Raw genomic sequence first — 25,047 nt, forward strand, 5'->3', positions numbered from 1 at the left:
CCATGCTCTGCCATTTCAATAGCCATAGACAGAATAAAGTATTAAGGTGGTCATGTTTTCTCTGCATTAATTGGAATTGTTGTGAACATTAAATCATCTCCAAATTCATCAGGTCCTCAAAAAATTCTCTCCCCCCTCAAATAAAAAGGGCTGATGACTAAACTATAAAAGTTGAAATCTTCCCCCCACAAAATCCCTAAAATCAGCCTGGTCCCAGTGAAGGGTCTGGTTACCTGGAAGAAGGTTAAACACAGAACTCCAGTTCCGATGATCCATGAAGTGAAACACAAAGCTGCAGGTCTCCACATCACTAGCAGCAGAAACGTGGGAAGAGCTTTGTTTGCAACAGGGTTTTACCTCTGTAATTTGGAGCTTTTAAAACTTCCCTGCATATTCTGCCTTCAGCCAGAGGACACGTTACCCAATGGCTTTCCGCACTTTAGAAATCACTGCTAGCCAGGGAATTAATTTGGGTTTGCATGGACACACTCAAACAGCTGCTGGAAGTTAGAGGAACACTAGTTTAAGGTCAGCACCTTGCAGTTGTTTTGGTATTTTCAGAGCTGTTCACAAATTCCTGTTGCTGAAGCTTAGTTCCATATTAACCCACTGCTGTATTTAACAGGACCTGCTACAAATAAAGAATCACTGGAGACAGTGTTTTGAATCCATGCTTTCATTACATACTGCCTTCAGCTGCAATTCTGGCGTTACACAAAAGACAGAGCTACGTCCAACCACCTCCTATGCACTGTGCCTACCACCTCAAACATGCACCAAGGGTGAAGAATACTCTTCCCAGCCAGGGACAACGACCACCGGCACCTCTACTGCTGTTATGCTGGTGCCAGGGCTTGGTTTGCTGGGGAAATGCATCTGAAATAATAACACATTCCCAATGGTTCTCATAAGGGATACGAAATTTCATTGCACAATATAAGGACTGATTTGATCCTAATGGATACATCCAGATGACAAGTTAAAAGCGGGTGGAAGATGGTTTGTACCATAGCTGTGATCACCACAGAACAGACGATCCCAATTTGTTCGGCAGTCAGTAATAGATTGTCACTGAAGTTTACAGCCCATGGCTGAAATGAACCATTAACTGCGGTTTTTCCAGATTTAACACAAAGGGTGTTGCCGTGAATATGTTTAGCCATCACTCCCAGAAGTTAAGCATTACGTTGTGATGCCATTACTTCAGTAATGATTGGCAAAGCTAAGCTGCTCTTGAGATATACCTCTGTGGCTTTGCTTCAACTAAAAGGTCAAGAAGTCTGACCAACTCTGATACACATACTCAACCTAGGTTTGTTATTTATTGTTAAAGTTTTGCATAAGCCCAAGCCAAACCCTGGTGTTCTCAAATGTTTACTTTCAGCTCCCTGCTAATTAAAGGCAAGCCTCTGAAACGATGCCCTCTCAGAAACCATCTCTCATAATGGTGCTAAGTGCATGTGCTACACAAAATAAATGGTCTGGACATGTTGGTGTCCTGGTTCAGACCCATCCTTTTCAATTTTGCTCAACAGTAAATTGCCAAACCAATTTCTTAGCTGTTATCTTAAAAGAAAAAGCTCCTGCAGTATAAAAATGTGCACAGCTTTGCTGGGAACCTTGTGACTCTTACAATTTCAGGCTTCAAAGAGATCATCCATCAGTGAACTAATTTCAATTTCTTCCTCTCACAATTACTTCCCTCAAGCCAGCACCCAGGGTAGTTCCAATTTAGAGCTACCGAATGGATCATCCCTGGTATTTCGGGGGGCAGGTACCACAATGAGCTCCTGGTACTGAAAAATAACACCGAGTATCTGTTCTGTTTCTAGAAGAAAAGGGGAAGAACTGAATTCTGCCACTCCTCAAGGCAAACTTTGGAGTTTTCTGCTGGCTGGTCCCACACAGAGGTTTCCAGCAGTGGTGGCAATTCGTGGAGCCTGTCCCTGTATTCTTGGTAATGATGTTAAAAGCAGAGAGACTTGGCTAAGAGGGGATCCACCAGCAGCCCTGTCTTTTGCTTCAGGCATGATCCCAATACTGAAAAGAGCTGCTGCTTCAGCAGGAGAAGTCCCCTTGTCCATGATCTACTGAGCATCTCAAATATGTGACTGTCACAGAGAGCACCAGCACTTGCTCTAAGGCAGCCAAGACCTGACACCAAAATCCCAGAGGAGCTCTGCACTGAAACCCATGGCGGGCTGTGAGCCCTCCTGCCCACTCCTTGTCTACTGAGACACCGCTGTCTTTGGGGTTTTGCAATACCAAGACACTCATCTTCTGGGTAGCTCTGTGTCCAAGGGCTACCTCCAGTCTGAGGGATTTTTCTAGGCTTTTTGTCATTCCCCCTGATAAGGAGATATATGCACACATATACATACATGAAGATAACCTCTGCTCCCTCCTCCTCATTCACTTACCGATGAAGAGTTTCGTATCTCTTGCCTCCTCGATCAATTATATCCATCTCATCAGTGGACTTGGGTGGCTGCTCTCTGGTAGATGTTGGCCATTAGATTAAAAATCTGTTGTTTCCTCATCACCTTATATCGTTGCTAGGTGACAAATGCATCTTCCAGGCAGCAACAGGGACCACTGCAACATAGAGCAACTTATGATTGTCCATTAACTCTTTGCTTAAAGTGCCTTGTCCTTTCGATGGGAGGAAGATCTACAGTTCTACGACCATCCAAAGGGTGACTTTTAGAGTTGCCACAGAAACCACCTCCACTGGGGGCTGGCCCTTGCCGGGCTTCATGAGAGGGTATGCAAGACTGGGAGACAGGAAGAATCTGGGAGAAGCCAATTTAACTTGTCAAGTCTGACAGGGCCAAGGTCAGATTAGGGGTTCTAAATTTCAGGAACTGAGCTCATTCTTGTATGTATGTACTCTAGAAGTGATGGCCTTTGCTTGCTTGAGTGTCATACAACAATTTCCAGTCATGCTTTTGTTTTGCCAAAATTTCAGGCAACACCCTGGGGATCTCTGGATTTTGGTGAAAGTGGGTGGGAATTCACTGGCAAACAGGAATCCACACAGAGCCCCGGGCAGCTCATAAGCACAGCTAACAGTTTAAACCTGTTTAAAGCTCTTCCTTAGCTGCCTTCAGAGCATTTGGTGGCTCTGGGGATGACTTTCGGGAAAGCAATCACCTCCCTAACTGCTGACCAGCCTCCCGGTACAGTTCAGAATGGGACTGTGAAAGACTTTCTGGAAAGAAAGCAAGGAAGGACACTGGCAGGAGAAGAGGTGGGACAGACACAGGGAAGGACACGGGACAGGATGGAGAATGCACAGAGGAGCGATGTGGGAGACAAGGAAAGGCAGGGCATCCCTGCTTTCTGCATTAAGGTTGACAATTGAGTATTAATTAAGCATGCATTAGCTTTTTTTATGTCAGTGTTTTCTCAGCACCACCACAATTAACTTTTCCTCTAACCCAAGTCCACTGGGAGCTCTCCCCTCCCTACTTGACTTCACCTGCCGTGGCTGGCTCAGTCTTTGCTTCTGTAGCTACAGCTGCATCCTCAACACCTAGGCTCAGTCAGGCTGTGATCATCTCTCCCAGCCTGTCTGAGGAAGACTCAGGGCAGGCAAATATAGCTCAGCCCCAGAGAAGAGCTGGGTAATACAGAAGACTGAGGACTGAGCATTGCCTCTGCAACAGAACTAAAGCAGCTTCAATCTTGTCCTCACAAAATGAAAGCTGCAAGGAGCTGCTTGCTCCCTACAAACACACTGAGATGAATAAATCCAGCGCTGTGGAGAGCTATTTAAGCTAATGGCCAGTGCTGGCATGGGAACAAATGGGAGCAAACTGGCCATGAATAAATTGAGGCTTGAAAAGCAAAGAAAGTTCACCCCATCCGGAGCAGCAAGGTTGTGCAGCAGCTTGTCTGCGGGAAGAATGTGGGTGCAAAATCAAATCGCTCCCGGGATGGAAGTCATCTAGCTCCCACAGGGGACGTAAACACTTCAATGCGAGTTGCTGACCCAGGGAGTCCTTTCCCACTCCATGGAAACCACCCCAGTTGGTCCTTAGACCCTCAAACCCACCCGCATGCACAGGAGTCAGCCAACACAGCCCCAGGCTTGCGTGAGCGAGGAAGGATGAACTCTAAAACAAGCCTTGGTAGAGCTGGCACAGCCTGTTGTCTTTCAAAAGGATTATAACTAGTTGCTGCTCACTGATGAATACAGCCCTTTGTGAGCCTGTGCGGGGGACGTGCTGCACAGTGGGGAAGGAAAGACTCCGGGCACTGATTTAAATGAGTGCAAACAAGAATGACATTGTTCTGCTGCATCCTCCCCAGGAGCAAGGCTTTGCAGGTCACCCTCAGATCTGAGGCAACTGCATCTACCTCCACTGTTCTGGATGGTCCAGAGAGCCCCTTTTGTTTGTCTCTGTGTATCAGTAGGGAAAATCCAGCAGAGAATGAGCTCAGTGAAACCTTTTGCCTGGCAGAAATCTAAAGGAAAAGTAATCTCCTTTTAGATTAGTTATTCGTAACAGGGATTTCTCCTATATGCTCATGCATACCCCAGACTGAGAACTACTAAAAACTGTCTTCAACACATAGGTGCTCATGGAGTCCTCAAACCCTTAAATCACACATTCACAGGAAGTTAAAACTTTAAAACTATCCAAAGTATAAATTCTACTGAACTGTTACGAGAAATTGCTGTGAATCGTCCAAATACCCCTGTTCCAACCCTGTAACAAACACCTGAAATAAATACTGCAATGACTGAAATACTGAGCATACATTAAAGGATTTAGGCAGGAGCTTTCTTGCTCTGGAATTCACAGGGGAAAGCACCTTTGAGAAGTGCACCTTTCCAGAAAGCCTCGTCTGTGCCGATGGCTTTGGTACTGACTGCTTTCACGATTGAAAACAGAAAACAGCGTGCAGTGTTTTACTGAGAGCTGTGTTGGGGGGGGGCAATGAGAAGCTGAAAGAATTTAGAGAAGTGGTTTCCCCTTCCCCCCACCCTAGTTTGAGTTTTGTTTTGAAAACCTAAGTTGGAGACTAAAAAAAATAAGGTGTCAAAATAACAGGATTTGGGCTAAGCCTAGCAGTTGTTTGGTTTTATGGGAGAATTCAGAGCTCAGAATTACATTTTAAGATCTACTGCACCTGAGGACTAAATAGGAGTTTCGCTTCTCTTATTTCTGGTTCGGACATTAGGACTTGATATAATTCCCAGCTCTGTCACTGACTTCCCACGTAACCACGAACTTCTGTGTATTACAGCCCACCTGGGAAAAGAGTATAAGAGACCTTTCATCTCACAAGCTCTCCAGATAGGCACCATGCCTCCCACAGAGCATGTCAGAAATCAGTTCAAAGGGCTGGATAACCCTTGAGACTTGAGGAACAGAAAAGCAGAATTAAGAATGAAGCTGATAAAATTAAAAGCAGCTTGAATAAAGAGAAGGATGAAGTATACCAGAAATACAGTCAAAGTAATCACCAGCAGAAATTTTCCCTTTGGTTTTTTTAATGTGAAATTGAAGCTGATTACAGCTACTTGAATCCTGAAGCCTGCTGCTGTTTCTTTGTGCTCAAACAGGTCCTCTCACTTTTAATCAGTTAAAATTGTATTTGTATTTTAATCATTAGAAATTATATTTGGCATATAATTCTTTTTCTTAATTTCTCTTCTTTTTCGTCATTCTGTTGCCAGGAGCTAAGAAATTACAGTTAAAAAATTAAATGTCTTTTGTATTTTAATCCCTGTAATTTACTTAGCTGCTGGATGTAAAAAGACAAAAGGAGAATAAATTGCTTGAAAGCAGATAGAGGCTTCATTTTCCCCTGCCTTTGAGTTACTGATATCACATTGGACACCACATGGGAGGTTTTGGCTGAGAAATTAGCATGAGAATATCTGGCACATCCTGAAACACATTTTCAAGTCAATTTTCCAGGCAGAACCACTTAGCAATGAATGCTGAAATACACCATGCTGCTGGTCATTATCAGCTGGCACACACGCTATTTTGCTAAGAAGCCCCATGGTCTGGGGGTGAGCTCTGCGAGAGGGCCCACAGGGACACATACACATCTCTTGGTGCCTCCTGCAACACCCAGACCTCAAAGACTCAATGTGCTGTGCCCTTAAGTGAAGGCACCTGCTAACATTTCAGCCTAAAGCTTCCTCAGATTTTCCAAATACCTCCTGACTGTTGCCAAAGTTGACAGCTTAAAGCCTTACCTTGCATCTTGAATGCTTGCCAGTTGCCCATTATAGGTTTATTTTGAATTGCTGGCAGCCCCAGGTGCAGCCTGTCCCCTGTCAAGCACCGCCAGCCCACCTGGGCTTCAGGCAGGGAGAAGCAGGGATTTCAGACCCTCATTTCTTGCAGGCAGAGTCAGCTCAGGACAGGCTGCAGCCAAATGCCTCTGTACCCAGCATCAGGGAGGGCTTGTATCAGCACTTAGAGCGTCAAGAAACAGCACAGCAGGCTGTCTCTAACTTTCCTTTTGTGACAGGTAAAAAGTCAAATGCTCTGCCTGGGAACATGGTGAATTGATGCTGTGTACCCACCTGCCTTGGGGTCCCCAAGCATGCTGCAGCAGCACGGGTGGGACTAGGGTAGGGATGAAACGATGAGGCTCCTCTGGGTTTGCTCCCGCTCCACATCTGCTCCCAGAGCCCCATAGCACAGCCAGGCTGCCCTCCAGCCACCCAGCTCGGCTCACCTCCTCTCCAAGCTGCCACCGGGGTGAAAAATGCTGGCTGGAAGACCAGATGGAGAGAGCCTGCATCTTCCTCCCTGCTCTGCAGGAGTTTGCTGCACGTATAAACAAATGGAGAGAGATGGGGGATTCTTCCAGGGCAGACAGGGATTACCAATAATACAAGAGGCATACTTAGCATAGCGCTTTCTCCCTCTCACCTTGCAAATTCCCCAACCAGCTTTACAGTTTCACTTAATCTCCCAGTTTTATATCTTCCCCTGATTACATGTCTGAAGAACACACTCTTACATTTAAATTCAACACATTCTAACAGCCAGGCTCTGTCACACTTCTTTCTTTTAACATGTCCCTTAAAACTCACTCTTTCATTTGCCCACTGACTTCTGCTTCTGCTCCCATAATTTCCCCCCTAGCCAAGCACTGTTGTCCTAGGAATATGAATCTCCCCAAACTCAACTCTCCCACCCTAGGAATCTGGCTCAAATCCACTGGAAAGCCTTATGTTGACCTGAAGCAGGTTTTTATAAACCCTCCATCTCCCACAGATCTTTGCAGCCCTGGAAGCAAAAGGTGCAAACATTCAGAGCTGCTATTAAAACAGGTGAGGGGAGTTATGTAGGACTTATTTAACAGGAGGGGGAAATGATCTCTTTTCCCATATGCTCTGATGAGAATTTCCCTCTTCTATAACAAAAAAATCCAACTGGCTACTTTTGTAAACTCTTTCTTTGCATTTGCAGGAAGGTTTTTTTGGTGCTTTTATAGCAATTAGATGTACAGGATGCTAAGGGCTGTATAAGTATAAGGCTCCTGATACATATGAGCCTGAATGTAGGAGAACCGATGCTCTTCTTGCTTCTACCTGGATGGTAGTCAGCATTAGTTATGGATCTATTTTTTTAAATGACCCCATTTTTACAAGTTATTATTGTTGCACAGCCTCTCCCTGAATCTCTCCAGTGTGCTACAGACATCAATTAGCCCCAATGCTATGAGAGAAGAAGAAAATATTTAGCTTATGTTGCCTCTTGCAATGCTTGGGCACGGTGTTTGAGTGACAGAACAGAGTCTTCCAGGGTCTTGGTGGCAGTGCTGGGACTGGAACCCAGGAGCACTGAGGTTCAGCTGTGTTGTGTTAAGTACCATAGCTTGCACACTTAAAAGGTCTACCTGAGGAAGACTTCCTAGAAGAACATCCTTGGAGCAACAGAGCAACACCAGTACAAACACTGAAATACACAGCTGAGACACCCACTCATCTCCTGTGCACAGACCCCATCTTCCTTGAGGTTCTCATCCATGCTTCCATGCCCTTCTTCTCTTGCAACCCTGGTCTCAGGGACAGAAAGAATGGGCTTAATCCTGCAAGATGCAGAGTTCCTGCTGCCTGCAGGCAGGACGGATGGTGCTGGGTCATCCTTGGGGTGAAATCCAGGCAGTCCGCTCGTGCCAGGGAGGATGTTGCACCAGCGGCCCAACACTGCACTGGCTACAGCCAGTGTGAGCAGAGTGGGCCCTGAATGGAGCACAACCATCTGTGAATTTACTATTCCTTCTCAAATGCTAATTAGTTATTTACATAAAACTTTGGAACATTTTAATTAGTTGTGTTAATTTAGAATTCATAGAAAGAGAGCTATAAAAGTCTATTATACGGGACGCTTATTCAAATGAAGCTTGAAATGGCACATGGTGATGTACTCGCAGATCTCCTGCCAACACAGGGAGAAAAAAAGAGAGGGTGGCCAGGCTTTGAATGAGGCAGCAGGGAGACTGGCATTTCTGCTGTGGTGGGTAAAGCTGAGAAGCTGGTCCTGGTCAGGAAGATGGTCCTTTCTCACTCAAGGTTTCAGCTTGACAGCCCCAGACTCATATTGTCCCAACATCCTTGTATTTGATGTGTCCTCCTTCTTAGGGGAGCCTTAAACTTCTCTCTTTTCTACTGGTCAGCTACTTTTCTAAACTTCTGGGAAGTCACTGTTATGTTTGAGTGATTTGAAGTGATTCAAACGAGACTGAAAATGGCCAGCAGTTTGTGGAGCCATAGGAATGAGATGGATGGACATCAGTTCATCAGTCATATGATCATGCTGTCCTGTTTCTTTAGGAAATTAGATGATGCAAACAAATGCACTTCCAGTACGGACTTGCTAAGTGAGCTATAAGCTCCCCTTGGACTGCTTCACAAGTCTGCCAGCTGAAGCCCTGGGATGGGCACCACAAGGCAGCAGACCTCCCTCCTGCTCGGTGCAGGCTGTGACAGCATGCCCAGGTACTGTTCCTCTGCCACCCCACCTGCCGTTACTGCCTGCACTGGCAATAAAGGCAAAGTGTGCTGGTCCTGCCTCGGCTGGACCTTTATTCTCAAGGCAGGTGGAGAAGGACTTTCATCAAGTTCTTCCTTTCCTCGGCACTAAATTCAATTAAAGCAAAGCTGCCTGTATGTGGCTGGACTGATAACTCTGTAAATCCATCTGTCTCAAGTTGTTACAGAATCTAAATTACACCATCACCATTAATCCCAAGATAAAGAAATGGCCAAGCAGCTACATAAAATAAGAAATACTCTGCCCTAAGATTTCATCTGGCAGGGAAAATTGTTTTCTATATAAAATAGAGCATACGTTACCTCTTGATGTTAAACACTTGATTCAACAAATCTAGAATTATTCCAAGTATATTTTTACTTGGAAATTGTCTTTCTTGAAGGAAGGTAAGTTCCAGCAACACACCCAGTTGTGACAGAGCTGCTGTCTGCCTGAAGAGCTTGAGGACAGCATGAAGTGAAGGGAATGCAGGGCTTCATCCAAAAGAGTACAAACAGAATTCAGGGGTGGTGACTTTGGAAGTGAGAGGGAGCCACAAACTCTTCTCTGCTCCATGACAAAACACCTATTCTCTTGGGTCTCACAAGAAGTCTAGGAATACTTTGATGACATTTTCTAAAAATCAACAGGACAGTAGGAACATTGCACTGAAACAGATCCACTCCACCAAAATCAGTGGGTCAGCTGGGCTTCCTGTACTTCATTGATGACCCATGGTCTGGGGTTTTGCAAGCTGTAGGGCAAACAATGCTAGGAAGACTGTGGTTTTGAGTCAGAAAGAAGGTTTTGCCTGCACAGACTCCATGGGCATTTAATACTCTGCACAGATATCGGAAGGCCATTGTTCATAGTAGGGAAAGATCACAGATGACTGTCATGAGAGGCAAGAGGTGACTGTCAGGAGCAAATGACCTATTAATTAGTCTGTGGGTTACACTTGCAGAGTGAGGAGCAGGGATAAGTCCTGCTGTACAACCTTTAAGAAGGGGAGTGGAGAATAGCTTGTAAAGTTCAGCTCTATGTTGACTGGGAAACCACCTAACCTAAGGATGGACTAGTTCACCTGGAGATGGAATAACTAACCTGGAGGTGGCTGCTTCCATCTCTAATGTCTTTGGCTTTAGGGGAAAGGACTGGGGCACAGCTCAAGACTGTGCAATCCCATGGAAGTGGATGTGTTGATTTGATGTAGGACAGCCTGGGATTGTTGTTTCAGTCTTTATCAATGAAGAGCCTCAAGACACTTTGAGAATCACTGCCATTAAGGTAAATAGGAAATATTTTCTGGGCAAGAATTTGCTTGATAGCAACAGCAGAAAGCAATGAAGCTAGAAAGTACTGGCAGCCAACTGGCAGGTACTTCGTGGGTGTCAAATCCTTTAATCCAACTTTTAAAGCCCATCAAAAATTTTACAGCCAGTATATAAATGCCCCATGAAATACAAGGCTGTTGAAAATTATTGAGGACAAGAGCCAAGCACAATTCAGAAAGAAATTGGACATCACTGCGGAAAAGGAGAATTTGCAGAACAATGAAGTATTTTTTGGAAAGCCTTTCCATTCTGATGCATAAACTAGATTCACACTAACAGAGGTACAGAAGAAAAATAACTCATAATTACACACTTACTTTCCTCTGGCCATAGTGGGAACCAGAACACCGGAACTGTGCTCAGCAGAGCAATCTCTATTTCCAATCTGGGCTCTTGCTGTTTATTCGGAGCTTGCCCATTGACCCATCTTCCTGTCACAAACTGATTAAGTGCACATGTCAGAAGGACTGCCTGCAATATAAAGCAATCAGTGAAAAGAAAAAGGGAACTGGAGGGTATAAAACAAGTAGCTTTTTACTAGCATCTTCACTGTGAAGGAACTGGAAATCATGGCAGGGCAGTGGCACATATCAGGACAGTCCAGAGGAAAGCCATGGAAATGGTCAGGGAGCTCAGCCCTCAAAAAGCACCTGCAGCTTTGTGTTGGCCCGAGCATCAATTTGTTCCCCCTCTCCAGGTACATAATGGCAGGCAGGAAATGTAGGCACAGCATCACCTCACTGTGCACGAGGTCCACCCCAAACCTCATTCCTCCTGCTCCCACCCCTCACTGGTCTGTCTCAGCACTGCCTGACATGAAAGCCTACATGGAGGACCAGCTTCCAGGAAGCAGGGACATGCTGCCTGGCCCTCTGAGCAAGGGAACAGGCCCTCTCATCACCAAAAAATGAATGGGTTTGGTCTCAATGTCTTCCATGTGCTGCATTCAAACTATGGTTTAAATTATTAAAATGATTAAACTGAGGAGGAAAGCACAAAGGAGGGATGATGAAACAGGGTTTGGGGTGCGGACACTGTGGTTCTGTTTTGTTTAAAAGTTCAGTATCTTGAAAATGAAGAGAAGTGGAACAGCATTGCAGAAACCGGTGCTGGAGGGCGTTCATCCGTAGCATCAGGGCTGGGGGCATTAGGAGATGAGATGTCCCAGCACCCGACAGCTGGTCTGTGCCTTGAGTGATGCTTTGCCATCTCCCAGGCTGGCCAGGACCCCCCAGGGCTGCAACCAAGGGTGAGAGGAAGAGCATTAACAAAGGGGTAGATCTTTCCTTACCAGCTGGGAAGGGTAAGTAGATTTAACTTTACACTTCATCAGAAAACAGTACCTCAAAGCTTGTGTATGCAGGTGATGAAGAATTGCACTTGGCAGATAGCAAATGCACATCACATCACGTAAATCTTTCTTAAAAGGGCATCACAAATTAATCTCTCTGCTGGAGTTCTTCATTTTTTTTTAGAGCATCATTAATCAATTTAATTTAACATTACTTCAGTTGCTAAGGAGCCATGATTGGAAACCTCCACCAAACAGGTTTGAACACTAAATGCCTGGTCATCTAATTGTAAAATACTAAAAAAATCAAGCTGAAGTCTACTCTCTCCAGCCACACAGCACACAGAGACATGGAAATGTTCCCTATTATATATAATAACACTATTTATTAGTCAAGACTTGCAATTGTGGAGAGAACAGCAAAATCACAAAAGGTTCAATAAAAGTGACTGGCAAATTAATCTCATTACACTTGAAATTGAACTGCTTTCCATGCTCCTGGCAGAGATACCTCAAGGATACTGAAACTGCCTGTGCCCCTCTATTTGCATTTCATATCATAATCCTTCTGCTTTACACAATAATGCAGTAAGTCTCCATCAGGCCAGTGATGGCAAGGAGGGTGTTTACTTAGTGATGTGTGAAATGATGTATAAAACTTCAGGAAATTTTCTGGGGATGGGGATGGTGAGGGGAGAGCTTTATTGCATTATTGGGTCACCATTGACTCCAGAAATCCAGAAATTTTGCAAGCATCAAATGGGGGGGGGCGGGGGGGGGGGGGGGGCGGGAAGGAGGGTTCGATGCTGATTCAAATTTCTGCACATCTGAAAATGTATCTTCATTTCCATTAAATCTTGACCTATTTTTAATCAAAAGAGCCCGCTGTGTCTTGATACCTCAAAAGACTAAGCATTGTCAGCAGGATGCTAAAATCTCAAGTCCCAGCTCACTGGGGAGCGATGGAGGCTTTCCTCGAGGCAGCGCGGGGCCGGTGCAGCACACAGGCGGGTCTGCCTCCGTGGGGGCCGTGGACTGCATCCCGTGTTTGTCCGAGTCCCTCTCCTCGCTGCAGGGGAGGGCTAGAGCAGACACAAGGAACAAAATGACTCATCTGGTGCCATACAGCAGGTTTCAGATGTACCAGCAACTGGAACTATGAGAATGAGTCAGGCCCTCCAGCTCCCAGCCCATGCATGGCACAGGCTAGGGCATCGCACTGAAGCCCACCGTGGGGTCACAAAAAGGGACCTGAGCTGTCACTGAAAGGGAAAAGATGGAGAGACGGGTCAGTTATTTTTCCAAATTAGTATTTTCAAAGAAAAAGATAGAGCGATGTTTCTAATAAGCTCTTGCGACATAAATAATAAATAAGCAATATAATATCTATATACAGACATACACATGCATTATGAAGAGCTCTTCTTTACTCATTAATTCCCTTCAGAATTATGAAATCACAGCTGAAAACAATCATTTGTATGCAGAGAGAGACAGAAATTTCTGCTTTTTACTAAGATGATAATTTTGGGGAAAAAAGCAAAGTGGGCCATACTCAATAGTTTTGTTTAAAAAAATAGCAAAAGAGATTTTCACAAAGTAAGGAAATAAAAAATCTGATTGATTTTTATATTTGCAATCTCCTAAGTTTTAGTTTTATACACTATTCTCAAGACCTGGCCAATTCAACCCTTACATAAGGCTTCTAGAAAACTGACTGTATATTGCACTGGAAGTGGTTCAGCATGAAAAGGGGGTTGGTGGTACTCACCAGAAAAAAAGGCAAAACCGCCCAAATCTGATTTTAAGTGGTCTTAGACCAATGCTTCCACTTTTTATATTAATTTTCAAAACTAAAAAATTCCACTGCTCCCAGGTACACTCGTGTGTCTGAGAACTGGGCAGTAGGGCCACGAGCCAGCAGCTCTGCTTGCTTCTGCGATTCCCTCCTCTCACCAGGCAGTTCCACTCCTGCCACAGCACTTCCACTTGGGTGTTACATCTTCAAACCACGAGGCATGAATCCTTGAGAAATAATATTTGATCTGATATTGCATAATCTGCCAAGCACATAGAAATGGGGAAGACCAGAATAAAGTCTGCCAGCAGAATTAGTTTGATAATACTGACTGGTAAAAAAAGTTATTAAAAATTATTTCCCTGGGCATTGGGAGGATGAGATGCTCCCTAACACTTGAAGTGATTTTCAGTCAGTATTTCCTGCAGTTTTCTGGACCTTTTGCAGCATCCCCCTGACTTTAGTTTTGATCTTAAACACTGAAGATTTAATCAATCATAGTTCCCTCTGCTCTTGGAATCAAAGTAGCTCAAAGCACCTATATTTACTGAATGTCATTAGGTCACAGTGATGAAGTAGCTGTGCTTGTATCTTTAATCCACCCCTTATTACAAAGCAACATAAGATAAAACTGTCTTTTCCCAGTAGCTCCTTACCAAGTAAAGCCCCAGACACTGTACCAAAGCACAACGATGGGAGGAGGAAAGGACTGATCTTCCACATATCTCTAGGCTAATCTTAAAGGTTAATGGAAAGAGGACAACAAATTCCTTGTGAATTATTGCTTTGCATATTAAACCTTCTTCTTTGTGATGAATGCAAGGCTGGGGAGTTCCTTATTTTGTTACAGAAACTAGCAGTGGTTGATTTTATCCATAACACCACCAAATTTTATCTACCTCACGTCTGGAGAGTTGTTTCAGGAAGAGATGACAGATGCTACCAGCAACAACAAAAGCATATGCCCTTTGGATATATATCTGAAATGCAAAGGACTCACCCAGCTACTTGCAGAAATACAAGCACACCTGGCTACAGTGGGAGAGAAAAATAGGGAGCTGCTCCCTGCGGCTTTGCAACAGCTCCTTTCCTCTGCAGGCAGGCACATAAGAGGCCTGCGGGATTCATCAGCTCTGCTACACTGGGTGTACATACTACTGCTCTAGGCAAATCTCTAGCAATCCACCTTGCTTGGTTTTTCACTGTCAAGAGACATTGCAAGCCCCAGCGAGGACTTGTGGGATAGTTGTGCCAGAGACCCTGTTCCACAGAGCTGCAAAACTTCATAGTGCCAAACGCTCCCTTGTTAGGGCTCATAAGGAGTTAAACTAACAATAATATCTATCATAAGTACTTTCAAGAATGACAGAATTTCACCCTGCATTGCAGTTTTTGAGTTGTTGGCTGTGCCTTGCTCTTTGTAAATACACGCCAAATATTTTTAACAAATAATTCTTAAACTTCAGACTCTTGCCTTCAGGATTATTCCCTAGCGACAATTCGTGCTTCACATGGAAATAAACTGATTCTTCATTCAACAAAGGGTGTGTTTGCCAGAATGGCATATTCAGAAACTGAACTTTCTGCCCCTCTACCACCAGGCAGTGCGAAAGGGACCCCGCGGCTGCTCAGCCACAGTGCACCATGCAGAAGCTCCCCTGAGCCCTCCTTGCTGTGTGCTCCTCCTCTGCATCGCCACAAAATGCCTCCACCATCAACATTTCTGGGGTAGCCATGGCCCTTGGGGACTGGATGTCCGATACACAGAGCAGAGGTGTCAGCCCAGAGTTACTCAGAGCCCAAACCACAAGAATTCTTTCACAAGCAGATACAGCATCTCTGAGCTGTTTTGTCTCAAACATTTGGGACATTTCTTTTGCTTGGGCAAGTAATCAGGTGTTATCCTCGCTATATGTAAAAAAGCACTTAAGCATGTCCTTAATTTGTAGAGGTAGTATTTAAGGTTAAACCCATGTTTAAACAAGCAATTTTTTTTCTTTTAATTAAGATTTATACAGGTTCCCATCGTAGACTAAGTGATGAAGTCCTAATGAGCAGAATCTAATTATGATCATTCTGTAAATGAAATAATGGTGTGCCTCAGAATAAGACTGCTTTTATTATGTTGCCAGATAATGGTCTAATGAGCTCCACAGAAGGACTGACAAAGGTCTGTAAAAGACTCTTGCAGTTCTGATGAGGATATGCCTACTTGCCAACACCTCCGTGTAGTATTCCAACATGTATAATGTAATATATTGTGTGACATGTAAATAAATCCCAAAGATTTACATCAAGGTGTTGGTAATGGCTGAAAGTCAAGGGCATGCCAAAAGCGATGGAATTAATTATTAAAGCAAGGTAGAAGAAAACAAGCCAGAGAAGTCTGCAAGAAGTGATGTAGGAGGCAGACTGAAAGTATAAAAAGGGAAGTCAGTGGGAGTCAATGCTGGGAAAACAATCTACATCCACCACAATATTGGTCCCATCAGCTGAAACCAGCTCCCTCCACACTCTGATTGATGAAATACACTTGAATCCAATGTTCTTTCTTGCCTAAATGACCAGCTCTAATCACGAGCTTCACACATTGCCACTTTCTTCATCGTTCAGCTGGTCAGGAAAGAAAAGATAATTACAGAATGTTTGTTTAGTAATTGTCTGGTTCTATTTTGGAGTTTGCTTCTGGTGCTAACGAATGCGACTTCATTATGTCATTTATCATGTGAATAGTCAGGTTGAGGAACATTTTAAATCAGGAACTATTTTGGTTTGCACGAGAAATAACCCCACAGAACAAGTGACAGCATGTGTGAGCAGAAAAATGTCATGCCTGAAAATGATAGGTTAGGTGATTTCACCGGATAAAAAGCTTAAGGAAATCTCTTTTCAGCAGCAGAGCAGAGTGTTCATGGGGAAGAGTTGCAGCCCCACATTCATCCTCATGAGGAAGCCCAGATTACAATTAAGTGGCTTGCTAGCAAACATTTGTTTTCTATTACCTTTTCTACTATCACCCATTGCAAGGGAGAACTTTTATTTAGATCTTGATTGTGATAAAACTTGTACTCTAAACATCACTTAAATACAGGTGGCATAGGTTGTAGTTATATCTCAGGTGTGGCAAGAGCAGGAAAGTGGAGCTCAGGGCAGGCACCTGCCAGACAGTATGCACAGCTACATCTGGAAAGTGATGGGGAGTCACAGCTCCTGTCAAAACAGCTCCCTCCCCATAACCCATGTTTGCATCAGCAACATTAAATTCCTCGTGTTACGCTGTAGCATCAGGCACACAACTTTCTCCTGACTTAGTATGGCCCAATGCAATGTGCTTGTCTGTCAGGCTGGGATCTCACACGCACCTCCTGTCCTATGGACAGTCGTCATTCCTGGTGAACCGGAACATGGTGATTTGGGCTCAGCTGAGACAATGGCAGCTGGGAGCACACAACCATGTGAGAACAAACTGGAAATTTCCTCTAAGGGCATTTTCAACCTCCAATTAATTTGCTAACTGATTGCACAACTGTGATTGAGAAATCTGTCTGAAGTGACTGGTCAAATAAAACCCATCCATTTAGTAGGGTGCTCTCCCAGTAACAGTGGAACAGAGTTGTTTGACAATACTTTGGGTAATATCTTGAAGACTGTAGGTGACTAATAATAGCAGCGCCTTTTTTCCAGAAATATGAAAGTCACAAAAATGATAGTTTAGAGGGACCAACACTATTTATAAACTGAAGAAGAATTCAGTGAAGAGTTTCGACTAAAAAGGAGCGAAGGGGAGAATTTTAATGTGCTTGAAATAGAAGTCAAATCTTAAAGAAAAAAAATGCAAATTTAAAGTATTTTAAATGCTTTTTAAAAAAAGTTGAGTAGCTCAGTCATGAAAGGACACCTTTTGTTTCAGATCAGATGAAGATTTTATGTTTACCAGAATGAGCAACCTTGCTTTGAAGCGTCCTCTAATTTCAGCCTGCTGAGGATGGGCAGAGGACTTCAGTTCACCCAGGATCTTTCATCCATGCTATACACAGAGAAATAATAATACAGAGAAATTTAACTGAAAAAATAATAAAAGTTCCCAGGAGCATTGACTTCCATCATAGGGTTTATTGTTAATTTCCTTTTGGCCAATTACTCTCTTCAGAAGTTTATCTGGCATATTATGGAGACTAAGTGTTGAACCTGGGAGGTCGTTTAGCTTGCAGCCCGCGGAGCACATCCTTACATTGCTGGTTAACGGCTTGTGAACTTCATTGTCAGATGCTGCTTTGCGATTTTGCATCTCCCAGTTGATGGCTCTCTGCCATAAGCCGAGCAACTGCTGGGGTTCGAGGGTGCCTCTCGCCCTTGTGAAATTCAAGTTCATTCTTTTTCTGCTCCCCTCACTTTCTCCCTGCAAATTTATGACTTGCTAACAAATGCGTTGCTCTTGATTCCCTCCTCTTCAGTGATCTTTAAGATCTCTCATTTCATAAGGAAGAGGCAGGTGGGTGATCTGCTTCCAAATAAAAAAGTTTCCGTAAGTGTGGCTTGTGTCTTAAGGCTGCCTAGACATCTATCCAACTTCTGTTGACTGAATTCAGTCTTTTTTTGGTTAAATTACATAGCAGTAATTAATGCCCTAACCAAAGCGTTTTCCTCAAGGTGCCCACATTCCTGTGAGAGCTGTAGCTTGCTATACCCACACATGCAGGCAGCATCCTTTCATCGTTTTTCATACGAATTGAATACTTCCTCTGCTGATCTTTACAGCTGTTCTCTGAATACAATTCACAATTAGTGAAATGTTCCTGTGGCTCACCCATTCCTTCAGAAACTTTTGTCCAAGCTTCTTATGCCCTGTGAGGCTAATAATAACATTTCTTGCACCTTTGCAAAATTTGGCTCAATCCCTCTTCTTGCTACAGGAAAGAAAAGAGTCTTAAGGACTTCTGATTTTCTCTTGAAGAGAGATGTGGAAACCCAGGACTAGAAGGTACCAGGAGCATCTCTGAGTTCTTCCCTCTGCTTTCACAGAGCTCAGGATAGCATTTATAATCACATCGATTTCCATTTAAAAATGGATTGATCTATTAGGCTATTTCACCCTTCCTGCATCTGCCAGTAGACTGCTGCAGAAACTTGCCTCGCTGGTGCTTCAGGAGGTAATGATAAAGGGGTGGGGCGGGCCTTTCGCAGAAGCCACCCGCAACCACCCACTGCAACATGGTGCCACCAAAGCCCACACGTCCCCCTGCTCCAGCCACCAGAGCTGGTCTGCTGCAGCTGCATGGGGCTGCGCTGGGCTGATCTGGCACCCGGGAAATCAATAGCAGCCAGGGTGGGAGGAATTATAGCACATTCCTAGTAATTGTGCAAATGCAAATTTATTACTCCAAAGTCTTCTCTAATGTAAATCCAGTGAGGTCAATGGAGTTAGAGCAAAACTGGCCATTCTGCTTCGTCTGTTATGCTCATTTTTATAATGATGGATAGCAGCTATTAAGAGAAACGAACTTTCAAATGCCTGGAAATACACTAACCTGGGAAACAAGCTGCAAGGATGCCAGGAATCACTCTTTGTGCAGACGGGTATTCTGCCTAACCACAGCGCTCAATGTTGCCATAAACCTCCACCAGTGTGAACTGCTACAGCTCCATCAGCGCAGCGCTGATTAACGAGGGCAGAGAGGGTCCTGGCCTTGGGTTAAAACACGCCAGCCTGTTATGGAGGAATTCCCGATTTTGGCAAGGAACATCACAGCATCGCCTCACATCAAGGCCTTGCTAACCTGCAACTGCCCTCTCCAGGGATTGTGTAAGGTTTTCTGCAGCTTCTTGAGTTTGCTTCTAAAATCTTCTGTTGCTTGTGTAACCTTTCTAAGAGTTACACAAAAGGATTGTTTTCCTTAAGAAATCCTTAACTTATGCACAGATAAACTGAGAGTCTAAAGGTTAATGTTGCTTCATCACTACTGAAGTGAAATCAAAGATTTAAAAGGCCATTCTGCAGAATGATCGTGCATTTTCTGGGGAAAAAGTAAACTGTTATTGATTATAATAATAAGCTTTTGGAATGTGCTAATGGAATTTTTTTCCTTCACCAGACATGATGCTCTCTTTTTTTCCATAACCATTGCACTTCCTCATCAGACAGTTACCCAAAAAAGCTGGGTTTTGTTCAGAAAAAGACTATTGAAAACCTATTAAAGCATCAAAACTTCTGTATAAATTTATGTCAAGACAGGAAGAGCATTTATAATTAGGTAGGATAAAAACACGACATATTAAGGCTTTTCCTACTTTGTTAAGATCTTTTAATTGGCTCCATTTACCCAGGAAAGATAGTGTGTCACTTTGGTGCCTTTTCCCTTTTGCAATGGTGTCAGTGGACCATCAGCCAGAGAAGTAAGGTGTGTGAAAACGACTCCAGAGACGACTCCAGTTAGAAATACCCAGCAGTAGGAAATTGCCTAGACGACCATGGCTGTATTCAGATCATCTAACTTTATTAATCTGCTGACAGCGTGCCGCTTCTCACTGGCATCAGTGAGCAAGCGAGGTAAGCTGCAGCTAATTAACGCCTAGGTTAGATGCTTTCTTCAAAGACTGTTTGAGACAGATGCTGGTCATGCCCATCTGAAATGTCAACACTGTTGAAGTGTCCCTGCAAACTCCATGGTCAGGCAATTTATACAGATTTCGTATGTTAGAATGTGTTGTGCAGAAGGATGTTCAGGCATCCTAAACACAAACTGTGTCCAATGTGTGCACTTGCGGGTCAGATACCTGCCAAAAGTTGAAGCCTTTAGCAGCATGAGAAGATACTCCTCTCTGTTGCTGATTTGAAATAGTTTCAGCTTGTATGAAACACAGACTCATAGGACTGGAAAATATCTCCAGCCTTAGGCTGTATCAAAACATTTGTGACAGATTTGAATGGACTTAGGTGCAAGTCATGTAAGGACAAGTTTCCATTTGAGAACCATTTGCATCAACAGTGCCACCACCACGGTAACACAGAGGAAGAAACCCTAATGGTATTTTGCACATTAACATGGACAACAGCTGTTCGCTACATCCTTAGGAATAAACGTAGATGAACTCGTAACGAAGCCATGTTTCTGATCCCTCCTTGTTGAGCAAGGTTTTTATAGTGGTTCACACCACATGCTTCACCGGGGAGTGACATGGTTTGAGATCTGGTGTGGACATAGTCAATATGGCAAAGAATACATGATCTGCATTAGTCAAGCTCTCCTGACACAGGTACAATTGCAACTCCTCGTACATTTTGGTGAACGAGCAGGGCATACCTGTCTGAAAGCCATACATGCCTGCGCAGCCAGGCACAAGTTCCTTGCTGGAAAATGGTTTCAGCAGAAAATATTCAACCCTTACACCCATATGCGAGTAACCTCAGCTTCCTTGACAGAAGCAGATGGGAGGTCCATGTGCTGCTGTGTTAGAGACGCCTGTCATTCTCCTGTTTCTTCTATGTCCTGTATCTTAGGTTATCAGGCGTGCCCTTCTCAATGCCAGTTAAAATGTAGGTGTAAAACACAGAAGGCACATTCATTTATAACTACACAGACTATAATTATATGTAGTCTAGGGCTTGTTTCCTGAACTAGGAAGGAGGAAAAATGGGTTAGGTGGGTGTGAGTAAAGTAACAAGCAGGAACGTGTCTTTTAGGGGTTATGAAACCACCTTCATCTCCCAGCATCAGAAACGCTGGCTAAGAACAAACAAACCAGAAAACCATGTGCAGGCTGAGAGCTGGGACAAATACAAGAGAATCGGGAACTGACAGGAGAATAGTAACAGATTTCTGATCCAGCTTGGGAACTTAGTATTGCAAGCAAAAATCGAGGAGAAATATGAGGGCACCACTACAGCTTATTTGCGGAAGGATAAATGCAATTTTGGGATTACCAGGTAAGATATTTCAGTGAGAAGCGGGGACTTTAATGTCACTGTATGAAGCATAAGCGAGATCTCCTCCCATTTAATACTATAACTACTTTTCGTCATCCATATGCACTTTAAGATTAATTGAAACCAGAGCAGATGGAGGGAAAAGGTCTGAGGTGAATTGAGAGTCATTTAGGAAAGAAGATTGAAAAGCCAGTCTCGTGTAGCTCAGGGGGGAAAAGGAGGCAAGAACCACCTCCATAAAAATGCCTGAATAAGGAATGGTGAGCAAAACAGCTACTGAAATGAGAGCCGATGCTGGTGCCAGAATATGCGGGAATAAACTGGTGATAGAAATGACACAAAAGTTCCTGACCATCAGGGGCATGGACAGTCTGAGAGAATCTCCCAGAAGGCGTAATGGGCAGAAAACACAAACTTGTTTTAAGTTGGAGCATGATCCTTTCATGAAAAAGACCATAAATAACACTGTGCCTGACATAGTGGAGAACTGGGCTCTAAGATCCAGGCTCCTCCTGTGCTTCTAGCTCTAAATTGTCTAACTGGAGTAGAACAGCAGCAAACCAAGGCCTTTGGCCACTTGTTACTGAAGATTTGTGGAATATTTTCACAGCAGTCCCAATGCCTGCAGCTCCAGCGTCCTGGCTAAACACCAACACATTCCTCTGCTATTTATGTCCCCCCTGCGGTTTCACTTAGTAGGGCTAATCTTTGCTCCCCGCCCAAAAAAAAGCAGCACAATGCTGCTTTTTTGTGCTTAAAAAATGTTTTCTGTTTACTGAATTGCTCTTCAAAATGTAGTATAATTCAGTCTAGGGTGTAACTGTGTTGCATTTTAACCTGCACAGAAATAGTATGCACAAGTGTGGAAAGAGGATGGGAGAAAAAAATAGCAATACCAAAATAATCCTTATGACAGCACTGAGCCCAAGTGAGCAATATTACCCTTATTTTACAGTAGGGAATTGTTGATCCTTTTCATCTATAAGCAAAAAGAGTTTGAAACCTTTCCCATGAAAACACAATAAGCAGGTGTGGTTTGGGATTTTTCTATCAGCTGTAGCCTTAAAACAATCTCTGGAAACTTGGTCTTGAACTGTAATTCATGAACCTTTCAATGAAGTCTAAAGTTGAATTCTGGCTTCCTTTCAAAATCAGAGAAAATTAATGACACTGGCCTAAAGAACCTAATTTGCACTGGCAGGCCAGGATTTTGCAACAGTACGGATTTCCCAGGGCATATGCGTTGATGACTGTTAACCTGCCTTACCAGTATTGCAACAGTGCCTGGATCCTCCCAAACAAGAATAATGACATGTCCTATCCCAGATTTGTATCTATGGATGGCAGATATTACATAGAACAAGGTATCATTATTATTATTATTTAATTCCTGTAACCATCACCGGAGCAGCTGAGCTACTCCCACAGCTGCATTAAATATCCTGACTGAAATATGCAATCCTTTTGTTATTTCATCTTCTATGAGAAAAGTGGACTGTTGTGTTTCAACAGAAGACTTCAGGTGCATATTTCTCTGTATGTTGGAAAATACAGCTCACAAAATGTGCCTTGCTATTCCAGTTTTGCCTATATTCAGTAATGCAGATGAGTATACAGATACCTAAAGTAGCTCCAGACAAGATAGCTTGGATCCAGGAGCTGTGTGGATAGCATAGAGCAAAACATGGACTAATCTGCCCTAAGAGTGGGGCAAATTAGTCTACACAGAGCTCTGCCTTAACAAGTTACTTTAATACTCTGACGGATTTGGTTTAGAGATGGCTTGAGCAGAGCTAAGCACAAGCCAAGTAGGCAGATTTTCAAGGGCATTCACCACCAGGACATGAAAGCTGCTGAGATAAGAAACTTTCTGCCTAATTTTGCTGTGCCAGAGCCCTGGGAAGAGCAGGGGAGAGAAGGTGCAGGAGGAAGATTCCTGCCAGAGCAGCAGGAACAGCACTGGCCTCTCACTGCAGCTCCTTCACGCCCTGTGGCACAGCCAGGCCACCGCCGCTCCTCCTCGGGGTGGGGGAGAACTTCAGGTGTGTCCACCTCGGGGAGCTGGAGCTGGGGTGGGCAGGCGAGGGCAAAGACCCCCTTTCACAGCAGTAGGGTGTGTGCAGTGGTGCCTCACAGGGCCCAGCAGGGAAGACGCGTGCCGGGAGAGTCTGTGTGAGGTGCGCCAGGTGCCCTGGCCAGGTCTTGCTCTCCAGGACACGATTTTTGCAGAGGAGCCTCATGGGGTGGAATGAAATTTGGCCTCTGAGGTATCCTGGAGCCACCTCCTGGGGATAACAACTGAAATACTGAACTCGGTCCAAGTCTTGTAGCCAATAGTGCTAAGAAGTGCTGCAGCAGTTTAAAACCGACAGCAATTTTCTCAGTGCTAAAGGCTTTGTGTCCAGACATGTCGCTCCACTGTCAGGCTGCCAAGAGGTGACAAAAGCACGAGTAAGGCCAGGTCGCTCACTGCCAGGATGGAAGAACCTCCTGGCCAGCCTGAGGTGGCTCCTTGACCCGGGCAAGGGCACTCCTGCGCTAGAGGGGGGCTGCGCTGGCTATGGCTGGCCATGTTCTCCTGAAGTTGCCAGCCCAAATTTCTGCAGATTCTTTTTCCGCTTGGCCTCCCCACCGTTTCCCTCGCAGTCTGTTTCAGGTGCCCGCTCCTCATTTATCAACAAATTCAGCTCCGTCCGCGCTGCACCCGCGGCTGCGGTAGCAGCAAGTGCCACTGCCCTGGGACGAGCACGGCAGCGCCCAGGCGCTGTGCGGGGCCGGGCTCTGGCCCCCGAGCCCTTCCCCCCAGCGCACCGCGGCGGGGAGGGGGGGACCCCGTTTTCGGGGGGCGGGCAGCGACTCGCTGGCAGCGCAGGGGCCGCAGCAGCAGGCTCCGCACGCCGGCCCGCGGTACCCAGGCAGGCGGCGGCCGGGCTGCAACGGCTGCGGGTGTCCCGGGGCCGCTGCCCGCCCCCCCGCGCCCGCAGCCCGGCTCAGGCCAGGAGAGGGAGCCGCGGCCCGCGCTCGCCGCCCAACCCGCCTCCGCCCGGCAGGACCCCGCAACTGCCAGAGGGACATCGCGGCGCCTCCCGCCTCACCGGCCCGCCTCCGCCTCGCTCGCTCCCCGCCCCGGCCCCCCCCCGGCTTCCGCAGTGACACCCCCCCGCGGGGCCGGGGGCACCCCCGCCGGCCGGGGAGCGCTCCCCGTGCGGTAGGGGGCGCGGGGGGCGCGCGGGAGGAGGAGCAGCAGCAGCAGCAGCAGGAAGAAGAGAGCGCGGGGCAGAGCCGCGCGCGCTCCCCGCGCCCTCAGGTGATGCGCGGCGCGCGGGGCCGCGAGCGGGACACGCGTGTGCCCGGGGCCGGGAGGGAGGCGCGGCGGAGCGGGGGGGGCGGCCCGGCCCGGCCGTGAACTTCCCCGCACTCGGAGGGAAAGTTTGTGGCGGAGGCGGCGGCGCGGCGCGGGGCGAGGCGGCGCGCAGCGAGGAAAGGGCGGGACGAAGACGAACCGCTCGGCAGAGCCCGAGGAGCCTCCGCGGCGGCGGCGGCAGCGCCCGGCGCCTCCCGGGCAGGGACGCCTCTGCGCGGTGAGAGCGGCCGTGCGCCGGCCGGCGGGGGCGGGCGGGCGCGGTGCTGCTGCCGGGGCCCCTCCGCAGCCTCTCGGCGGGGGACGCAGCCGGTGCGAAGGCGAG

The 25,047-nt window shown here is 45.7% G+C and overlaps 2 protein-coding genes across 6 annotated transcripts in view; one reads left to right on the top strand and one right to left on the bottom strand.

Annotated features, from left to right (window-relative positions):
• TMEM207 (transmembrane protein 207) overlaps positions 1 to 24,387 on the bottom strand; it is a 28,183-nt gene extending 3,796 nt beyond the window's left edge. For 2 of the 3 annotated variants that reach the window (XM_080409445.1, XM_080409444.1), the window contains exon 1: positions 2,421 to 24,387. In XM_080409445.1, coding sequence (XP_080265571.1) covers positions 2,421 to 2,467 — 47 coding nt within the window. In that variant the 5' untranslated portion in view covers positions 2,468 to 24,387. Of the gene's footprint in view, positions 1 to 233 lie in introns of all 3 variants that reach the window. The other variant, XM_080409446.1, reaches the window with a different exon arrangement.
• Positions 24,388 to 24,530: 143 nt separating this feature from the next.
• The window catches only part of IL1RAP (interleukin 1 receptor accessory protein), a 45,285-nt gene continuing 44,768 nt past the window's right edge, over positions 24,531 to 25,047 (top strand). For 2 of the 3 annotated variants that reach the window (XM_080409435.1, XM_080409434.1), the window contains exon 1: positions 24,719 to 24,942. The gene's annotated coding sequence lies outside the window, so the exon portion shown is untranslated. Of the gene's footprint in view, positions 24,669 to 24,718; positions 24,943 to 25,047 lie in introns of those variants that run through there. The other variant, XM_080409433.1, reaches the window with a different exon arrangement.

This window comes from Falco punctatus (genome assembly GCF_963210335.1).
Source record: "Falco punctatus genome assembly, chromosome: 13".
Classification (NCBI taxonomy): domain Eukaryota; kingdom Metazoa; phylum Chordata; class Aves; order Falconiformes; family Falconidae; genus Falco; species Falco punctatus.